Source organism: Mandrillus leucophaeus, unplaced genomic scaffold (assembly GCF_000951045.1).
Source record: "Mandrillus leucophaeus isolate KB7577 unplaced genomic scaffold, Mleu.le_1.0 Scaffold335, whole genome shotgun sequence".
Classification (NCBI taxonomy): domain Eukaryota; kingdom Metazoa; phylum Chordata; class Mammalia; order Primates; family Cercopithecidae; genus Mandrillus; species Mandrillus leucophaeus.
Genome location: NW_012103532.1, coordinates 2436759 through 2457775, shown reverse-complemented (window position 1 = coordinate 2457775; position 21017 = coordinate 2436759). Strand labels below are relative to the sequence as shown.

The 21017-nt window shown below is 45.5% G+C and overlaps 1 protein-coding gene across 2 annotated transcripts in view; it reads right to left on the bottom strand.

Moving 5' to 3' along the window:
• Window positions 1–21017, bottom strand: part of LOC105545674 (multivesicular body subunit 12B) — a 71975-nt gene that overhangs the window by 11808 nt on the left and 39150 nt on the right. For both annotated transcript variants that reach the window (XM_011988694.1, XM_011988693.1), the window contains exon 3: window positions 5021–5128. In XM_011988694.1, the coding sequence (XP_011844084.1) occupies window positions 5021–5128 (108 nt within the window). The remainder of the gene's footprint in view (window positions 1–5020; window positions 5129–21017) is intronic.

Sequence of the window (21017 nt, the reverse complement as noted above, 5' to 3'; positions counted from 1 at the left end):
ATCACACTTCTAAATGATCACCAGTCTGCATACTGACACACATTTCAGTTGCTAGATACATTTTACAAAATCCCAAGAATCATAAACTAACACAGAGTGAAAGTCCTGCTGCCTCAATATTACACGTCTTCTAAAATGACATGCACAAGGGCCTCCTAAAGTTTCTATTTAGTGGTAGTATATGGGGTCCACAGTGCGCAGTTTCTGTAACTGGTGTACAAATATCTTTCGAAGACAGTACACATTCTGTAATTGCGAGAGAGAATTCTTTGCAAACACGCCGGCACTTGCAGCGCACATTTCAAGCTGGAAATGAGCTCTAAAGATATCTACCCTACAACTTAAATATGTGGGGGCACGTTGGAGATTTCATTAAAATCTTCAGAGTAATTTGCAGCTTGGTTCCCCCTCTCTAGTCAGAGCCAGTTAAGGAAAGAATGATGGGCTCAAATCCCAAATCTCTCCTGTTAGGATACTAGCAATGCACTCCACGTGCCCATTTTGCAGAAGTGCCTCATCCCCAAAGCCCAGTGTGAGCATGCTCTCCGTTTACTTGTTCAGCATCCTTGGACAAGCATCTAGTTGGTCAGCCATCACTCTGCCCTGGACAGCAACTTCTGAGGCTGTTGTTCCATCTTGCTTAGAGAAGAAGGGCTGCTACCTCCATCTCTGCACATGGGAGCCAAGATCCCACCTCCACCTGCACTGTGCCATGTCTCTGAAAGCCAAGCAGGGAGTTCTTATCATCTAAACTGTGTATGTTTCCTCTTGGCACTCTCTTTTTCCCTCCTTATCAATTTGTGGGGTTATTTTCTTAATATCTGTCTTGCTTCTAGAGTGTAAGAACCATGAAGACCAAAACTATCTCTGTTCCTACTATAAATACAAGCCTAGCATGGATTTTGCCACACAACAGGTGCTCAGTAATTACTTGCTGAATAAATTAATTTCGGGTACACATTTTTCAACCGGGCCACTCAGAGTCAGAAATCAAACTGGAGTCTGGGTGCTGTTGCTCATGCCTGTAATCCCAACACTTTGGGAGGCCAAAGTGGGTGGGTAGCTTGAGTTCAGGAGTTTGAGACAAGCCTGAGAAACGTGGCGAAACCCCATCTCTACAAATTAAAAAAATTGACTGGTGGTGGCACTCATGCATGTTGTCCCAGCTACTTAGGAAACTGAAGTAGGAGGATTGTTGGAGCCTGGGAGGTTGAGGCTGCAGTGAGCCAAGATCATGTCACTGTACTTCAGCCTGGGCAATAGAGTGAGACACTGTCTCAAAAAAAAAAACAAAAAAAAAAAATCGGCCAGGCATGGTGGCTCATGCCTGTAATCCCAGCACTTTGGGATGCCGAGGCAGGTGGATCATTTGAAGTCAGAAGTTTGATACCAGCCTGAGCAACATGGTGAAACCCTGTCTCTACTTTAAAAAATACAAAAATTAGCTGGGTGTGGTGGTAGGTGCCTATAGTCCCAGTTACTTGGGAGGCTGAGGTAGGAGAATTACTTGAACCCAGGAGGTGGAGGCTGCACTGAACTGAGATTGTGCCATTGCACTCCAGTCTGGCTGACAGGGAGACTTCGTTTCATATGTGTGTGTGTGTGTGTGTGTACATGTATACACACACACACACACACACACACATATATCAAGTTGGGTTTGCTGAGATGTCAAATCTAAATTATATGATTAAAAATATCAAAAGTATTGATATACACTAATAAATATTATGAACCAAAAGTACACAAATGAAACAAATTATTAGAATTTAAATAGGAAGGTCAAAGTAGCAAGTGTAACCTACAACTAGTGTTTTTATGGCACAGTCATCAGGAAATCGTTTCTTCCTCTCAGAACTATCACATTTGCCAACAATTTGATATTCTGATATTCCAGGTAGCTGGGCCTGGGGAAGGCAATGTACAGTGCAGGCTAGGGAGTGGTAAGTGGGACCCTCAGAACACAGAATAAATCTCTGACTGTGTAGGAAGGGTTTGAACTGTTAACCTAACTTGCAAACATCAGCTGCTTTCAGAATCGCCTGGTCTAATCTATCATAATTTTTTTTCATGGCAGTTGCTTTTCCATGTCATCACTGCTTTCTGCATTGAGAAATTAACAACTAGGCATGTTTTCCTGCCCCGCAGATGGATGGGCATTCATCAATATCCTTCTCAAATGTCTTCTACTTGACAAGTTGGGTTTTACAGAAGTCAACTGCAAACCACTTAGTGACCTCACCCTCCACACACTCTACAAATGTCCCTGATCGTAAAACCTGAACATCAGTGGTGTGGCCATTAAAAACAAAGCATAAAAAAACCTTGCATGCATACAAAATGGGAGGCTGCACTGTCAGAGCTCCCCACAGCCCAAGTGTGGTCGCTCCTTACACGGGGCTGCCACTGTACTGGGTTTAATACAGTGGGTCTGCGACACCATTAATTTTGCCTGTTCCTCTCCCCTCCCCCATCTGTGCTCTCTTTCATTTCCTCCTCATAAATATGAAGAACGTATTCCCAATCCTTGTTGAGCAAATGATTCATGCCAAAAGCCCAATATGCACTGACTCAGGGTATTTATATTGTCTCTGGTAGCCAGTATTTGCCAGTATACTGTAATTATTTTTGACAACCTTGCATTTAAGGTAGCCACAGATAACCAACTTAATATTCAAATGTTCATAAATCCTTCTGTTTAATATCCTCCCTACCTAATCTATGTACATTATTATTACAGGTAATGCAGAAAGTACAGGGCATGAAAAGTGCAATTAATCTCGATCCTTCCCCAGGAAGCAATGTCACTCCAAAGCCAGGTTTCTGTATTAATAGCATTATTGGGGGAAAGGAATTTAGGTTCCAAAGGAGTCTCCCAAAACTCCTACCTTGGGAGTCTCAAGTCACCTAATTAAGAATCTGTCCAGTCTTGAGATCCCACATCCCTCCTTTACAGCTGTAAAAAATGATGCTCTGCAAAGTCTTGGTTTGGACTACAGGGCCAGCACAGACTGGCTGTAACAGATTAAAATATTCCGATTCCTCCTCCACTCCTGAGCTGGCAGGTGGGCCCCTGCCAACTGCTGGAACTCGATCGTTTGGATCCCACTATTGGATCCATTCATTCTTTTTCCAAAAACAGTATGCACCATGCACCTATCTCCTATACTGCTTCGAAAGCGAGATAGAGGCTTTTCACACTGCCCTTGTCCTCTTCTTACATCCCTTCATCACACCCAAGAAAAATCTTTTTAATGTTCAACACATGTTGACAAAATCAATGGGTTTTCCTTAATACACTTACCCATGACACTCAATGCTAAAAAGCCCCAGTGACTTCTCTTTGTCACATTCAGACCTGTCACTGTCCCTACTCCAAGGGATGCAGGGACTCTGCTAGCCCAGGTACCAATACCCCATAGTGTTTTTGATTTCATGCAATGAAAACAAAACCAAAAAATGATCACAGAGATCATGGCTGTCCTCAGGCCAGTTTTAACTGAGGCCTCTTCGGCCTCTATTCATTTTTAACTGAAGCCTCTACTCAGCCTTCAGCCCTCTCCTGGGTGTCTCAGGCTGCTCAGTGAGCTGGGGGACCTGCAGGGACTCATTATAAGCTCGCAGTGCCCTTGTCCGCTCTTTAGCCCTGCCACCTTCCTGGTATTTAAAATACACTCAAAAGCCTGAACTGAAAAGACTTCGAGACTTTTGTGTCAAGATCTTCCCTGACTCCATTATAAACTCTGTACTTTACGACGAGCATATATTGCTCTTGTGATTAGGGGAAAAAAATAAAGCAATGACTTTTCTCCCAGTCCTGTTCAGAATAATTCTCCTACCCAAGAATTAACCACAAACAACAGGAATAGGTGGCAGAAAAGAGTACAAGCTGGAGAGCCACATGATGGTCGACATTCAGAAAACACCAAGGGGACACGCAAGGACCCTGTGATGGGACCCTGGGCCTGCGGGGCCAGGTGGCAGAGAGGAGGACTAACGCTTTCCCCCTTTCATGCTGTTGAATGAGTATGTTTGTTGTCTGGGTTCAGTTTTTTTTTAACTGCAAATAAATATTACTTTTATAATATAATTTATATAAATAAATCAATAAAAATATTCCCCAAAATAAAATTTACATGACAAAGAGACAATAACATGTGGCCAAAAATAAAATGTTAGCCCTGAAAATGAAAATCCCAACTCCTCCCTATTTGGGGCTGGGGAAGAGAAGTAACCTCGAACAAGCACGTCACCTCTTGGATCTTGGTTTCTTCAATGGAAAGGAACTTCCACTTGTAGAGATTATCTGGGGACAGAATGAGGTGCCCAGGGCAGGCCTTGTACAGAGTAGATACTCACCAAAACTATTTCCTTTTTTTCTAAGCCATCTATTAAAATACCTTATTAGATGTTAAAAAAAAAAACAAACAAAAAAACCTTAGTAGGTGTCTTTAAAGTTTCCTAATTTACAGGTGCAAGTACTTTAAAAAAAAAAAAAAAAAAACCCATAGTAAGAGAAATCTGCATGAGTGGATACTTACCTACAAAAATAATGAAATGCAATATGTCACACAGAGACTCAGAGAGGAAACGTCACTGTGGAAGCAAAGGCATGATGTCTGTGGATGGGGTGGGGTCACAGGGACCCTCCCTGAGCCAGGCTGCCTTTGCTGGCCAGCGTTAAATCCCGCTCCACCGGAGAATTCTCACTGCCGCACTATCCTGTGATTTGTTGCTTGGAGGAAAGGTGGGCAAATGAGAGCTGGGAGAGAAATTTCCTGGTTTCCTTTTGAGAACACAATTGAATGGAATTCACGGTACACTTGGGTACGTGGTTAATAATACTGTTAATAAATGAAACAACAGTGCTGGCTGCCGATTCTACCCAGTTCACTAAAACCACAGATAAATTCATATGGCAATGAAAATAAACCACAACAACAACAAAATGAGGAAATTCCAAACAGGAATGTAAATTACTTGTGCTCACTCAGCAAATGGAAACTACAACTAGACTTACATTTTCTTTGGAAAATGATCTTGTGAAACACAGGTATCTGGTAACCTTGGATTTAAATAAGCCGTCTTTCCAGAGGTCAGCATCCACACCATCTGCTGTCTGTGCAACCTACACCGGAGAGACAGATAAAAGGATCGCAGGTAAGGTAGGAAGGAACCGAAGCTGTGCGTGGGCCACTTCTTTCGTGCCTGTTCCAATTAACACCAGCCTGGGATCTCCCGGCATCTCATTAGTTCATTTCACTAGGCACTGGGATGAGATTTTCCAAAAGGGGAAAAGGGAGAGTGTGAAAAATACAACTTCTAAAAATACTGTCCCTGGGGAAGCCATTGATTAAAGACACCCTGACAGAAATGGCTCTAATGAGAAAAGAGCAACTTTTGTCGTAATGGACCAAAAAGGGATTGGCTAAGTCAGCACATTAAGTGGCTTTTACCACTTACTTGGGGGCGGTGGGGGGGATGGTGCAGGGTGAAGAAAGGAGCCCAGTGGGTGTGATGAGCCACCTGTGGGGGCGCTGCCTGTGGAGAGGGTGACACAGCCTCCTGCTCTAGGGCCCTGGGGCCAGCTGGGTGCTTCAGTCAATGGGATTCTCCTCGGGGCTGGGTGGGAGGGAGGGCGGAGACATTTCACTCCACCCTGCGTCCTCTCGGTACAAGCCTGAGAGTGGTGTTCAAAGTCAGAAACTGGATCGGGATATAGAAAAACAAAACAAGACTCACTGGGTTCCCTGTTTCTAGTCTCAGTAAGAAGTCATTTTCTCATCTGTAGCTGTAGAAATTCTCTACTAGGAAGTGTCTGAGAATGACGCCAGCCAGACTTGATCTGAGTATCGAAGCCCCTGTGACCTAGACTGGGGCTGGGCTGGGGGATATTGACATGAAAGACCAGGCTTTGTGGGAGAGAGTGCAAAGGAGATGGAGAGGAGGAGGAGAAGGCTAGAAGAAGGTGGTGCTTTCTTCCTGTTTCTTTCCAGACTGCTCTGTGAATCGCTGGTCAGGGCTTGGTCTGCTTTCCGACTCAGCCTCCCTGTGAGAGTATGAATCAACCTTGCACACCTTCCTTCAAGCACCGCAAAGGGGAGCATCCAGGAAGACTGAGGAGCAGCGACCATTTTGGGATAAACTCTGCAGGAGGTCTCTGAGCAGTTCACTTTCTGACTCCTTCTGGGTTGTCCTTTTGAGCTTTAGACTTTGGGATCCAGTCCTTGACCTGACAAGCTCCTGCCCATCCTGACAAACTGCTGGAAGTGCCTCCATTCTTCACACAAAACTGCCCTGATTCAGCCCCATCCTGCACACTGACTGCAGGCTCTACGCGGGCCCCACGGCACATGGATGGCCTCTGCCTGTCACACGCTCAAGGCAGAGGCGGGAGCCAGGACCCCAGCCCAGTGGGCTCAGGCTCCCCAGGACATTCCTGGAGCCCACCACAGCCACACTCTCTGAGGCTGCCTCAGAAAAACCAAAAGGCCAGGAGGTAAAAGAAAAAAAAAAAATCCTTGTTTTTCAAACCAAACAATTGTAAATTAGCAAATATAACTAAAGGAAAAGAAAGGCCCTTATGATAAAGATGCAAATATATTTGACCTGAAAGCTGAAGGAGGAATGGTATGGGGATAATTTTAGGAACTATTTGCTCCAAGTATGTCACCCCCACAGATAGAAACAGGATGGAATGGGGGTCAGGCCTTGTGAGCATTTTTTCCCATAATGGTCACACATACAGTTTCTCGGGAAACATGAGATTTAAGGCAGTGGTCCCAGCTCCTACATACCAAGGACCCCCTATGCTCATTTTCTCGCATGGATTCCATGTTTTGAAAGATTTTTGTCTCCCAATGCACTTTTTACTGGATTTCCTCAATTCTAGGATGCAGTCATTTGGGGAACACCCCTTCACACAAAAAAGGCATAGTACCATATCCAAACACATGCATCTGTTTTACGATGCATCCCAATTTCAGAACCACTAAAATGTAAAAATAAAGGATGCTCTAAACAAAGGGAATAAGGGGACCTACACGGTCTCTCTATAATAAATGCATACTTTCTAAAAAACCTTCAAAAACGAAACTGTCTGCAGGACACTCCAAGGCTGTGGAGCCACAAGCTGCCTTGGAAGACAGGGAGCTGTGTCTTTAACCTTCCAAGAGACAAGGGAGTCCAGAAGGGCTTGTTTGGATATCTGGAAATGCCACGGAGGGGTGGTGTGCATTCTAACCTAAGGCTAGAAAGGTCTCCAGGACTTGCCAGTGATGGTTCTCCCCACCCACCACACTGCTAGAGCTGTCCTTTTTCGGAGTGAGAAATGAAAATGTAATGGGGGAAGCTGGCAGTGTGGGCCCCTCTGTTTGAGCCCGCGTTTCACTGTTTGGGCAGTTAGAGCCCCCCAGTCCTTGTCTGCGAAGCACTGAAAAAGGATGACCAAAGGCCCAGCTTTGACCTGGGCCACAACTCATTTGCAATGAGGTGGAAATGTGTAAAGGTATAATGAGGGGCCCAGGGAGGTAAGGTGGGAAGAATGAGAGAGAGAGGGAGAGAACCTCCCCTAACCTCCAAGGAAGGCGGTGTTGGGCAGAGAAGGGCTCTGGAACAGTCCCGGAGGTCTGGATGGTTCAGGGACCCACAGGACCAGGTACTGGATGAGGAGTGAGATGTGAGTTCCTGGCTCCTTGAGAGCACTGGGAAGGCGGCCCTGGTGGAACAAGGAGGGTATTTCTGGCCTGTCTTCCCTACGTCAACAAGATGTACCCAGAGGCTTCTCCCCAACCCAGTCACATAAAGGTGCCTAATAACCTAAATTCTTCCCATCCCAAGTCAGGAGAGCTAATGATCTGCAAGATAAATGATCTATCTGTGGGCTGAAGTCACAGTGCCAAGAGGAGCCCTCATGCCTGACTCAAGGCAGGGTCTACCTGGCGGTGCCCACGCCCTCCTGGTGGCGCTGCAGAAGCTTACAAACTCAGCAGTCAGCCTCAGGTCCCAGCATCAGGAAGCTGCGGGAAGTGGGGTGTGGGGTAGAGGACCAAATGCTTTGCGTGCAGCAAGAGCAGCATGGAATTCAGAGGTGGACCTGAACTTGAGACCCAATAGCTTAAACCAGTCCTGTCCTCCTCTGCAAAGTGGACACGCTGCCTTTCCCTGCGGGCATCACTGCCAGGGACACAGGAGACCACGAACATGCGAAGTGCCCGCCTTAGTGCATGAGCACTCCAAAGACAGTGCTAATGTTTTTAAACCAAAAAAGAGGGCATCTGCTCCAGCGAACCAAGCCTTGAAAGTGATGTCAGGTCACATCAGGGTTCAAAAAGTCCTCAGTTGTCCTGGGGCTCAGCGCCAATCTCTGGGACCAAATCTGGTCTTTCCAAACACAAATGATATACTTGTACGAGGAACATCTGCCCTCCCCCTGCTATCCCACCCTGGACTATAAGCTTCACAAGGACAACGGCAGTGCCTGTTCTGCTTGCCATTTTACCCCCTGTGCCAAGCACAATGCCTGACACGGATGGGTTCCATCAAACCTTGTTGAAAGGATAAATGAATGAGTCCACTGTGGAATCAGGGCGGTGTGAAAGCCACATACCCTGCCAGCTACCCGAGTAAGGTCATGGGAAGTTTTTCAAATGAAATTTCCGGGATTTAATCCATTGAGCTGAGTGAATCCCCTTCAAAATCACCACTCTGAGGCACACAGCCATTTCAGCACGGAGGCCACCTACTCTTTTGGTTATCTTGTGTGTTTGCTGCCTTGTTCCCAAGACAATTCGATGTCTGCTGACTGCAGAAGCTTCAGAGTCTGTTACAGGGCCTCACATGCACATGTGCACAGGTGCACGCACGCACATGCTCTTGCACACTCACACTCACACATTCTCACAACCTCTCTCCTAGCATTTCTTCCCCGGGAGTAGGAGCCGCCTCTCAGGGGGAGCAGGAGGGCCCTGGGGCTAGGCAGTGGAGGACTGTACACATGGTTTCTCTCTCTTCCTGCCAGGATTCTTCTAAACCAACAGTCAAATGGAGAGTGCAGAAGCCTCCACAATGAAGAGCGAAATGGGAGAAACAGCACAAAGGCCTGGCGCTGCGGAAGGCGGAAGGCAAGGGATTTAGCCAGTGGAGGGGTTGTGACCTAAGGGGCCCATGGGAGCTGATACTGAGCAGAGGCTGAGGATCCAGAATCACCAGACACCACTGGGGTAGGGGCGGGGGAGCAAGTGCAAGTTTAGGGCTGAACTGGGTGGACTGAAACAAGTTCATAAACAAAGTGGTTAGACTCCCAGGTGCCCACCCCCGTTTCAGGTGTATTTTCTGCAGAAAGGAACCCAGCACGGGCTCAGGACTCTAGAACACCGGCAGGTGGGGAAGGAGGTTGGAGGTCGGAGGAGGTGGGGGAGGAGGTGCAATTCAGAGTGGAAACGAGGGTAACTGAGTAACCATGCGTGCACACTGAATGGCAATGGCAGGCCCCTCCCCGCCACCCGTGCTTACCCTCCTTCCTGCTTCCAGCCGCCTCCCCTGAACACTGGACACTGAGGGCTTTGTCTATGGAGAGTGCCAGGGTGGACCAGCCCATGATCCCTGAGCCAGCTCCCTGCTCGTCGCCCCACTGTGTAGCACACCAGCCAGCAGGCCCCCCACCCACAGGGCTCCAGCCCATGAGCTGGTGCCTCCATCTTAAATCTCAACCCACAACAAAGGGTCACCAGGCACTGGGGACAGGCTCAGACATGACAGAAGGGCCCAAAATAGAAAAAAGGGAGCTTGAAGGAAGCACAGAGAATAGGGGGAAGCAGTGCCGGCTCAGGACAGAGAACCCAGTTTGTAATTAAATCCTCAGAGGGACGGGTGAATAGACTGCAAATACCAAACAAGAATAGACAGTATTATGAAAACCTTTTTAAAAAGGAACAATTTGAGGACAATATAAGGAGACTAGAAATTATAAACACTGGAAGAGAAAGCTGAGAAAATCTTCCTGAAGGTAAAGTACAAAGATGAAGAGATCAATTATAGGAATGAAAACTGAAGGGTCAAGACAACATCCAGCTAACAAAAAGTTTCAGAAAGAACTTTTAAAATAAAAAACAGAGGGGGGCGGAGCCTCTGTGTTAAAGAGGTCCTGAGTGTCTCTACAAAGTGGATGAAAAAGACCCACTCCAAAACGAAAGAACAGAGAATCCCACCACACTGGGGATAAAGGAACCACCTTAAATACTTGTAGAGAAAAACAACGGGTCACATACAAAGGAACGGGAATCATTTTGCATCAGGCTTCGCAACTACAACACTGGAAACTAAAAGACAAGATAACAATGTCTTCAAAATTCGGAGGAACTCTGGAATTCCACACCTAAGCCCACTATCGATTAAGTGTGAGGGTAGAATAAAGACCTTTGCCGATGTGCAAGGACTTAAAAAGTTTATCTCCCAGGGGCCCTTTCTAAGGAAGCTACTGGAGGATGCATCAGCAGAACCGAGGATTAAATCAATAAAGAGGAAACCATAAACTCCAGGAAACAGAGCCCACACAGCACAGCAGCCAGGCGACAGCAGCACGCCCAGGCCCAGACGGGGAAAGGAAGAGACGTCAGGGCAGCAACCTCTGGGGAGGAGGGGAGGTGGAGGGAAGAGCATTTAGAACTGTACTTTCGTGTTTGAAAGAAATAGGGATGGGCATGTGATGACTGCCTTAGAGCATTTAGAACAATGAAAACAATGCACCTAAGGCTATTTGACTAATAAATAAATAAATTAATTAATTAATTAATTAATTTAAAACTTAAAAAGACATTTTAAGAACGTACTGTGAAAATCAATAGGCACCTGGACAACTCCTCAAATGAATGAAACAAGTTTGATTAATTCCAAGAAAAAATAAAAGGTTGTATGAGAAAGAACACACACTCCTAATATGTTACTTGATTCAGTGGTACCCAATGTCTGCATTGTAATCTATGTGAACACTGAGCATTAATCCACCAAAAATTGTGATAATACCTAATGGGAGGAGATTATAAGAGAAGAAAATAATCAAGAAATAAGGAATATAATAAAATTATTTAGAAATATGAAGATAAAGTACTAGAGGGAAAAAAATCTTAAAAAGTGGAAAGTAAACACCTCTGGGAAATAAAAAAGTGAAGGTGGGGAGACAGGGCGGGGGCTGCTATATTTTCTTATGAGCACTCTGATTTTTTAAACTGTGCATGCAGGCAGCACTTGGTTAAAGTAAAAGCAAAAAAGAAATACCTCACGGAAGATAGTATGATAATTTGTTATTTCTTTTAGGCAAGCTGCCGCTATTGCTGCCATCAGGGACGTGACTAGCAATGCAACATAATCTCACTCCTAGTTAGCTTGTTAGTGTGTTCCCAAGTGGGTGACAATGTCCAAAGCTGCAAGTCCAGCTGATTCCAACCTTCCCCACTGCTAGAGTTCATCAAAACTCAACATGCAGATGCCTGGAGGCGGAGCTGCAGCACCCAGGGAGTCCCTGGGATGGTGGCTGCCAGTGCCGCAGAACCGACACAGGGCTCTACAAACCCTTTTCTCACACGGCCCAGGTCTCGGATTGCTTTCTGTGGCTTGAGTTCAGAGGTCACATTCTGGACCACTGTGCAGCAGTCACAGAGGATGATGTGCGTTCAGGAAGCCCTGAACAGTCCCCTGGACAGTGGGACTGGCTACCTGCAGCTGGCCTGTAAGACATGCTCACTGTAAAACGACCTCTGAGGTTAAATGTAAGCAGTCTCCCTGGTTTAAGGGATTCCCTTAATCCCTGAAAGATCTGGGGGCCGGGGGCCTGGGGGACAGCTACTGTGAAGACCCTAGGGTAGAAATAAAGTTGTTGTATTAAAGGGACAGAAAGTGGGGCTCTGTAACTGGAGCCTGGTAAGACGGAATAAGTGTTATTGATATGTTTACTGAGGCTAAGTTTATAAAGGCAAGAGTGGGTGATGATAAATTTCTAATGATTAGAGGACATCCTCACAATAAGAGACTCAACAGCCATTTGAAACAACTTTGTACACATACACATACTAACATGGGAAGTTCAGGAGAAAGAGTAAGTTACAACATGGTTTGTAAAGTACAATCCTATATTTTGTTTTCACAACAATTATCTGTATAGAAAAGGATCTAGGCAAATATAAAGCAAAGCATTAACCACTGTTTGGCTCTGCACAGTTGAGATTCTGAGGATTTTTAATGTTCTTTTTTTTCCCCCTGCATTTCTGCTTTTTTGGCAATGAGCATATATAGCTTTTATAAGAAAAATAATTGTAAATACTTCATTTGATGGGGTGAAAAATAAAAATCCGCTGGATTTAAACTTGAGAAGCAGTTTGTAAATCAGCTATCCAACTAAGCCACCTAACGAGGAGCTGTGCAGTCAATCATTTCAACCGTCAGAGGTTTTCCAACGTTGGAATTGAGTGCTCCTTGCCAAAGAGAAACTCTCAAAAGACAAGCTAACCACCAATTTCATCAATCTGTTTACACCCCGCTGTTTCAAGAGAGCCCACCCACAACTCAAAGGTGTACTCAGCAGACAGAAAGCAATGAAAGCGGCCAGGAAATCCTGCAGACATTCCAAAGGAAATATCTGGCTGACACGATGAACGAGAATGAAGTTCAAAGGCCTCTGGGTATGTTAGATCATCAACAGTGGAAACACACGCACTTGGCCCAGACCAGACAGCGGCCAACTGTGAGCCACTTAAACTCAGTAAGAGCAGGGTGGGCACAGCAGAGGCAAGGAGCCTATCCAACCATCCGTGGACCCCCTAACAGGTGGTGCGCCGGAGATGCTTTCTCCAAATATAAAGTGAAAGGAAGAGGCATTTAACTAATGCAGTGAAGAGTGCAGGAACTCTCAATTGTTTTTCAGTTCTGATTTTATTTGCAACATTTTCTTATACTTTCAGCTGAAATGTCTCTCTTTTTTTTTTTTTTTTTTTTTTTTTTTTAAGACGGAGTCTTGCTCTGTCGCCCAGGCTGGAGTGCAGTGGCCGGGATCTCAGCTCACTGCAAGCTCCGCCTCCCAAGTTTACACCATTCTCCTGCCTCAGCCTCCCGAGTAGCTGGGACTACAGGCGCCTGCCACCTTGCCTGGCTAGCTTTTTGTATTTTTTTTTGGTAGAGACGGGGTTTCACCGTGTTAGCCAGGATGGTCTCGATCTCCTGACCTCGTGATCCGCCCGTCTGGGCCTCCCAAAGTGCTGGGATTACAGGCTTGAGCCACCGCGCCCGGCCAATGTCTCATTTTTTTAGCAAAAGAAATGAAAAGCATAAACCTGTTCCCTGAGACTAATGCATCTCCCTCAGTCTCCAGGTGGTCCTCTCCACTCACGGGGCACAGGGACACAGCGGACCACCCAGCCCTGTTGGCCTTGCACCCCTCTGGGCCTCCTGATACTGTACCCCCTCTCCACTCTAGTTCTCCTTCCTCAGATAGGTCTTTCCTAACTGTGCCCCACCATTTCCGGTCTCCCTGCCTTTGCTCGTGTTGCTACTTCTTGCATCTGTCTTGTTGAAATGTTGTCATTATTTAGGGCCTGGCTGAAAGAACCTGCCACTCTACAACCTCCCTGATGATCCCAGCAGGCAAGAACTTGGATTTCTGGAGTTGGGTAGATTCGAGTTCAAGTCCCAGCTCTGCCACTTACATACTAGGGTTTTCCAAAGTCACTCTTTTACTCTCTGAGCCCCACCTAAAAATGACAATAGAAATAATATCTACCTCATAGGATTACCTGTAAGCATTAAATGAGAGAAAGCACAAAAAGCAGTTAACTACAATGAGATACCACTTCAGAACCACTATGGTAGCTACAATTAAAAGGACAGGCAATCCAAATGTTGGCAAGGACATGGACGAATGTGAGCTCTCTGCACTGCTAGTGGGATTGTAACACGGTGCAGCCACTTTGGAAAACAGTCTGGAAGTTCCTCAAAATGTTAGACATGGAGTTAGCATATGACCCAGCAATTCTAATCCTAGGTATATACCCAAGAGAAATGAAAACAAGCGTCTACATAGAAACTTGCACTCAAACGTTCATGACAGCATGTTGTTTTCTTAATTACCAAAACGAGGAAGTAATCCAAACGTTCATCAACTGATAAAAATGTGGCATAGCCATACAATGAAATAGTATTCTGTCATAAAAGGAATGATGTACTGATACATAATGCAACTTAGATGAACCCTGAAAACAGTTTGCTAAGTAAAATAAGATAGACACAAAAGACCACACATTACATTATTTTGTTTATATGAAAAGTCTAGAAATGGAAAATCCTTAGAGACAGAAAGTGGATTGGTGCTGCCAGGGGCTGGGGGCAGGAAGAGTTGATGGAGAGAATGGCTAATGAGTGGAGGGTTCTTTAGGGGGTGATGACAATGTTCAAAATTAGGCAGCAGTGACAATTGTGCAACTCTGTGGCTATACTAAAAACCAATGGACTGTATTCTCTTAAAAAGTGAATTTTGTGGTGTATGAATTATATCTCAATAAAGCTACTAATATTTCTAGAAGTACTTAGCATAAGGCCTGGCACATGGCAGACACTCAAAAAATGTTACCTACTTACTATTATCTCTGGTCCTTAAAGTAAAGATCTTACCTTATTCATGGAATATTTTTGTGAGTTCCTAGCCCCATGCCTTGTTTATATTACACAATCAGATATTTGCTAAATGACTGATTGAACCATTGAACCATGAAAAGAATGCACGGTATGAAAAATACACGAAGACTGAAGCCTGGTACATCTAAGACTACACAAGATAGTCCTTTCCTCATTCTACCTGTGGCACAGGTGCCTTGGCCACACCAGGCATAGAGGGGACGGCTTCCTGAGGCTGGGCAGGGAGGCAGAAAGCAGATCCCGATTCCCAGCAAAAGCCCCTGAAGAGGCGAAGGGATTAGGAGCCCTGGCTCTGCACCTCCTGATGGATGAAGGGAGCCAGGCAGGGAAGACAGTTCCGTGGGAGGCCTACGAGACAGGAAATGGGAGATACACGCAGGCAGGGCACCTCGCCGCAGCGGAGCAGGTATGTCCTCCTTGTTCCAGGTCATCAGGAGGGAGGCTCTGGGCCAGAAGAGCTCCCATTTCTGTCACACCCAGACGGCCAAGCTATGACACGGCCCGGAACCTCCACAGGCCTGCAGAGAGCAGCATCAGCAGCCGAGAGGTTGCCTCGTGGCTGGTCCTTACCCAGGGGAAGGCCGGCTCCTCTCAGTCACAGGATACCTGGTCCACCATGGCACTGCCAGTGACACATCAGTGGCTGAAGTAGGGACTAGTCAATCAATAGTACCCAGACACCTGATTGTCACTACAGAGGAAAAACTAAGTTGAGCCCTACCTCAATTTGTCAAAAACAAATTCTTGATGGATTAAAGATGAAATGTGAAAAGCAAAACTTCCAAACTTTTAGAAAAAAAAAGTGGAGTATATTTATGTTTTAATAGAGAGAATTATTAAAGAAATAGATGGACATGTACAAAACCATCTATAAAAGAACAGGTTGATGAGTCCTGCTACCCTAAAATTGAAAACTTGGATGCCACAAAGGATACAAGACACAAAGTAAAAAGAGAAGCCTTAGACTGGGAGCAGTGCACAGAGACAACGGATTAACATCCAAAATAAGGAAATAAAAAACCCCTCTAGGCTGGGCGCAGGGGCTCATGCCTGTAATCCCAGTACTTTGGGAGGTCAGGGCGGGCGGATCACTTGAGGTCAGGAGTTCGAGACCAGCCTTGCCAACACGGTGAACCCCAGTCTCTATTAAAAATAGAAAAATTAGCTGGGCGTGGTGCTGGGTGCCTGTAATCCCAGCTACTCAGGAGGCTGAGGCAGGAGAATCACTTGAACCTGGAGGCGGAGGTTGCAATGAGCCGAGATGGCGCCACTGCACTCCAGCCTGGGGGACAGAGTGAGACTCTGGGGGGAAAGAAAAAAAAAAGCCCCTATCAAGCAATAAGAAAAAGACATTACCCACAAGCAAAATGGCAGTGCTCGACCATTCACGGCAAATCACTGACCAAACCGCAAATGTCTAACAAAATGGGTGGAGTATAAACCTGAACCTCCTGCACGCCACTTCAGAGGGCACATGACTATATCCAGAAAGGAGAAAATGGCCGGCAATTCTATTCCTAACTTGTTCCCTAGCGAAATCCTTAGCATAGAGACAAAAGGATATTATTTACAACATTGTTTACAGTATTGCAATATTGAAAATGACCCAAATCCTCGCCAACATAAGAATTAATAACTAAGTTATAGTATATTCATGGAATATAATATACCACTTGAAAATATATGAACTAGAGCTGTATCAGCAAGGAAAAATATCTCAAGAACACTACTAAGAAAAAAAACCACGTTGGCCGGGCACGGTGGCTCACGCCTGTAATCCCAGCACTTTGGGAGGCCCAAGCAGGCGGATCACCTGAGGTCAGGAGTTTGAGACCAGCCTGACCAACATGAAGAAAGCCCATCTCTACTAAAAATACAACATTAGCCGGGTATGGTGGCGTGTGCCTATAATCCCAGCTACTCGGGAGGCTGAGGCAGGAGAATCGCTTGAACCTGGAAGGTGGAGGTTGCAGTGACCTGAGATTGCACCACTGCACTCCAGCCTGGGCGACAAGAGCGAAAATCTGTCAAAAACAAATGAACAACAACAACAAAAAAATCCCATGTTGAAAAATACAGGTAAGTGTGACATATATCCCACGTAGGATATTACCTATATAAAGTGTGAAAACATGGAAAGATATCTAGGAATGAAAAACACCAAACTGACAGCAGTAGAGACTGTCGAAAGGAAGGAGGCAGGGGCCTAGCGGGGGGTGCATGGGCATCAATAATATTTTCTTTTATTAAAAAAGAAATCTGACAGACATTTGGTGAAACATTAAGACTTGGAAGAGCTGCATGGTGGACATGTGGGCATTTGCTACATTGTTCTCTATACTTTTCTATATATTTGGAATATTTTGTCATATAACTTTTTAATTTTAAAAATCAGATAATAGACCTTAAGAAGAAACTTTTTTTTTCAAATCTCACAAATGTGCATAAGGAATGGAGTTGCTACAGACAATACAGGACACCCAGTGAAATTTAAATTTCAGACAAACAAGAAGTACTTTTTTTAATTAAAAAATCTTTCAAAATGTTCATCCTGTATTTTTATTTGCTAAATCCAACACCCTTAACAAGGAGGCATGCACTAAAAGCTTTGTTCAGTGAAAAACTGAAGGTAAAAGAACTACTGGCTGAGCAGCAGAAGGCTCCTGGGGCCCTCACCCAACCACAGAGCATCACACACCCGTTAACAAGAGTGTGGAGGGTCTACACGCACAAGTCTAGAAAGATCTACATGACACGTGTACATCTTTCATAAAAATAAAGCATGAGCTGATGGCATGATCTAATTTATATTAAAAACACAAATTACAACGATATATTTCTGTAAGTCATTTACATATAAATGCGGAGAAAAAAGTCAGGAAGAAAAATGAGCAAACTGGTGTGGTTGAAAGGTACTTAAGCTTTGGCTGTTACTATTTAATTTTTTTTTTAGATAAAAGATATTCTTCTGTTCCTTATTTAATTAAAAATAAATACTTTTTTTGGTGAAAAGAAAAACATAAGTCTAGAAAGATACTTGCAAACTGTCAACGAGATGTATTGGCATTAGAGGAAAAAAGAAAGGTAATATTTTCACTCTTTGGTTGATAGAATTCTATATGATTTAGATTTTCTGAGATGAGCTTTGATAATTTTTTAAATGTCACGCAATATTTAAAAAAAAATTTTTTAAAGACAAGGTTTTCCAACCCTCTCTCTACCACAGTATCCAGGGAGTTCAAGATAATCTCATTATGGAGGGTGCATCTGCTGAGCAGGGAAGGAAGAAAAAGCAAAGCAGGGCAGGCTCCAAAGCCTCTTCCTGGCTGGAATCTAGGATAACAATGTTTGCTCCAAATCACCCAATACCAGCCTCCCACGCCAGCAGCATACAGAGTTTAGAACATGGGCCTTGACACTAGACAGATGTCATTCAAATCCTGGGTTCACCAACCAGTAGTGGCTGTGTGGCCTTGGCTAACCTCTCCGAGCCTTGGCTTTTGTCTCTGTAAATGGAAACAATAGGTCCTAGCTCATACAGTTGTAGTTACAGCACCAAAGAAAGTGCTTTGGTCAGTACACAGTAATCACTTATTATGCTAAGTATTGGTGTTGCATCGGAAACCACTGCTTCCCTTCCACACCTAGATATGCAGGTGGGCCTGGCATCAAATAGAGCCCTCCCCAGCATGGGCCATCATCACTAGGCTGCAATTCATCTCTTCAGGCCACAAGTCTTTCCTTTTCTTTCAGCAGACATTCACTAGGCATTTATGATATGTAAGGCACTCCTTCCTCTCCCTTCGAGGATGGCTCCCAGGTGAGCTGAATCAGGAGTGAGGACGCAGGGAAGAGAGCCACGCAGAGGTAGGAGACCTGGGTTTGACCTCCGCTCAGCCACACCCTTGAGCTCTTGGAGGCTTTGCTTTCTTACTTGTAAAACAAGATTGCAACAGTAACTTGGCAGGGTTATTGTGTGAAATAAATACTGTGTGTAGAAGCAACTAGCGCAGGGGCAGACACAGTATGGATATTTGGTGTCACCAGAAGTGTCAGACAGAATCACCTCAGTGCTGTAAGGGAGCGCCAAGTGCTGAGAGCTCTCAGAAGCAAGCATAAGGCAGAAGAAGGAGAAGAAGGGGCAGGCTGCTGGGAGGATAAACAGAACCAAAGGTGTCTTCAGATGGGATGTATCATAAAGGGCTAGCAGGCAGAAACGAAGCAGGGGCAGACAGGCAGGCACACCCCTAGAACACAGGACAGAAAAGGCCAGGGTGTGGGTCCTCCCTGGCATGTGTGGGAAGCATGGGGTTGGCTGGACCACTGGCCACACAGGTGAGAGAGAGACAGCAGACCATACGACCACAGAGATCTGGTGGGAGGAGCTGGAACCTGGGAGGCTGCAGGGCAAGTGCTGTCTTAGGACCTGCCCCATCCTAAGCAGCAAGAGGGGAAGCATGGCTGGAGAGCCCTGGGCAGGGGGCAGAAATTCTCAGAGTGGCACTTACAGGAGAAACCTGGAGCCGAGATGGGAGGCACCAGAGACTGCTTAGAAGAAACTACCCGCGTCAAGAATTGTGAGGACCTCATCCAGGTGGTAGCAGAGACAGAAGAGGAGGATGAAAAGATAAAGAAGTGCCTGATGGGGTGCTGGCAGGCAGGGCTGGCAGAGAACCCTTGGGAGGATTCTGGCTTCTGTCTCGTGGGAACATTTGGAAGAAGGGTAGTTGTGGGTTGGGTCTTCTATTGGGAGTGGTAAGGAAACAGAAGAGGAGTTCGGTTTGGGAATATTCAGGTTGAGGTGTCAGCCAGTCAAGATTTGTGGGCTTGTCCAGCAGGCTGGTGGAAATGGAGGCCCGGTGCTATGGAGAGCACAGGCTGGCTGCATGCCGTCGGAAGCTCGGCGCCTGGCAGGGTCAGATGCCAAGTGAGAGAAGAGTGCTCAGTGCAGGAGGCTGGGTGGGAGCTGGGCAGGGCGCACGGTGAGGGAGACGCTACTACAAGAAAGGCGGTCAGAGAGGAACAAAGCTGAATGCAGCTGGAATCAAATGGAAGCAATGCAGTATTTTAGGAAAGAAGGACTACAGAAGAATATCCGATGATCTAATAAAATACTGCAAAAATACACTAAGAAAATATGATGTAATAATAAGCAGGTTATAAAATTTATATAAATAGAATCCCATTACTGCTAAAACACACATACATACACAAACTAAAAGAGAGTTAAAGTGTGGACAATAGTTTTCCTGAGTTATAGGATTACAGGTTGCTTTTATGTTCTTCCTTGTGCTTTTTAACATCTTCTACATAGTCTAGAGTGAACATGTACTAGTTCTGCATTCAGAAAATGAATATATTAAGGAAGGAGGAAATTGGTCAACAATAACCAAAGTTGAGATGAGGTCGAGACGAATAAGGATTAGGAAAGAGTCACTGAGTTAGACAATTTAGGAATTGAGGGGTGAGTGGGGATAATGAAGAGGAGATGGCAGGCAGGGACGATTTTGGGGAGTAGGGCATCCAAAGATGGTAGCTGGCGGGGCTAGTGAGATGAAGGGAGGGTGGCGGAGGCAGCATCTGCTAAGAACAGAGGGGACAGGGGCATGTCTTCGTGGAAAGGAAGACATAGAGAAGGGGGAGAGATTGACAGCACAATGGGGGAGGGAATTCCAAGCAAAAGTCAGGCAAGAAGATGTGGAAATGAGAACTCACCTACTGGGATTAACCTTGGGAAGGAAGAGGGTCACTGAAGGGTGCTCCAATCTCTGCTACCCCTGTTTTCATTTTAATCCTTCAGTCTGGGTCTGTAAATTCCACGTAGGTAAGTGCTACATCCGACCATTTACCACTCAGTTCACAGTACCCAGTACAGGCCCATGGTGGGGGCTTAATAAATAAAAGCTTCCCTCTTTCTCTGCTCCATCTCTAAAGTTTGATGAAATCTCCCTTTGGACCCAGGAAAGTGGGTTTATAAAATAAGCACGCCAGCTGATTTAGAGAAACAATAGAAAGGCATATTAATAAGCAACTGCACAGTCTGGAGGCTGGGTGCAGTGGTTCATGCCTATAATCCCAGCATTTTGGGAGGCCAAGGCAGGCGGATCATCTGCGGTCAGGAGTTCGAGACCAGCCTGGCCAACATGGTGAAATTCCGTCTCTACAAAAATGCAAAAAATACAAAAATTATCTGGGCATGATGGCAGATGCCTGTAATCTCAGCTACTCGGGAGGCTGAGACAGGAGAATCACTTGAACCCGGGAGACAGAGGTTGCAGTGAGCTGAGATTTTGCCATTGCACTCCATCCTGGGCAACAGAGTGAGACTCTGTCTCTTA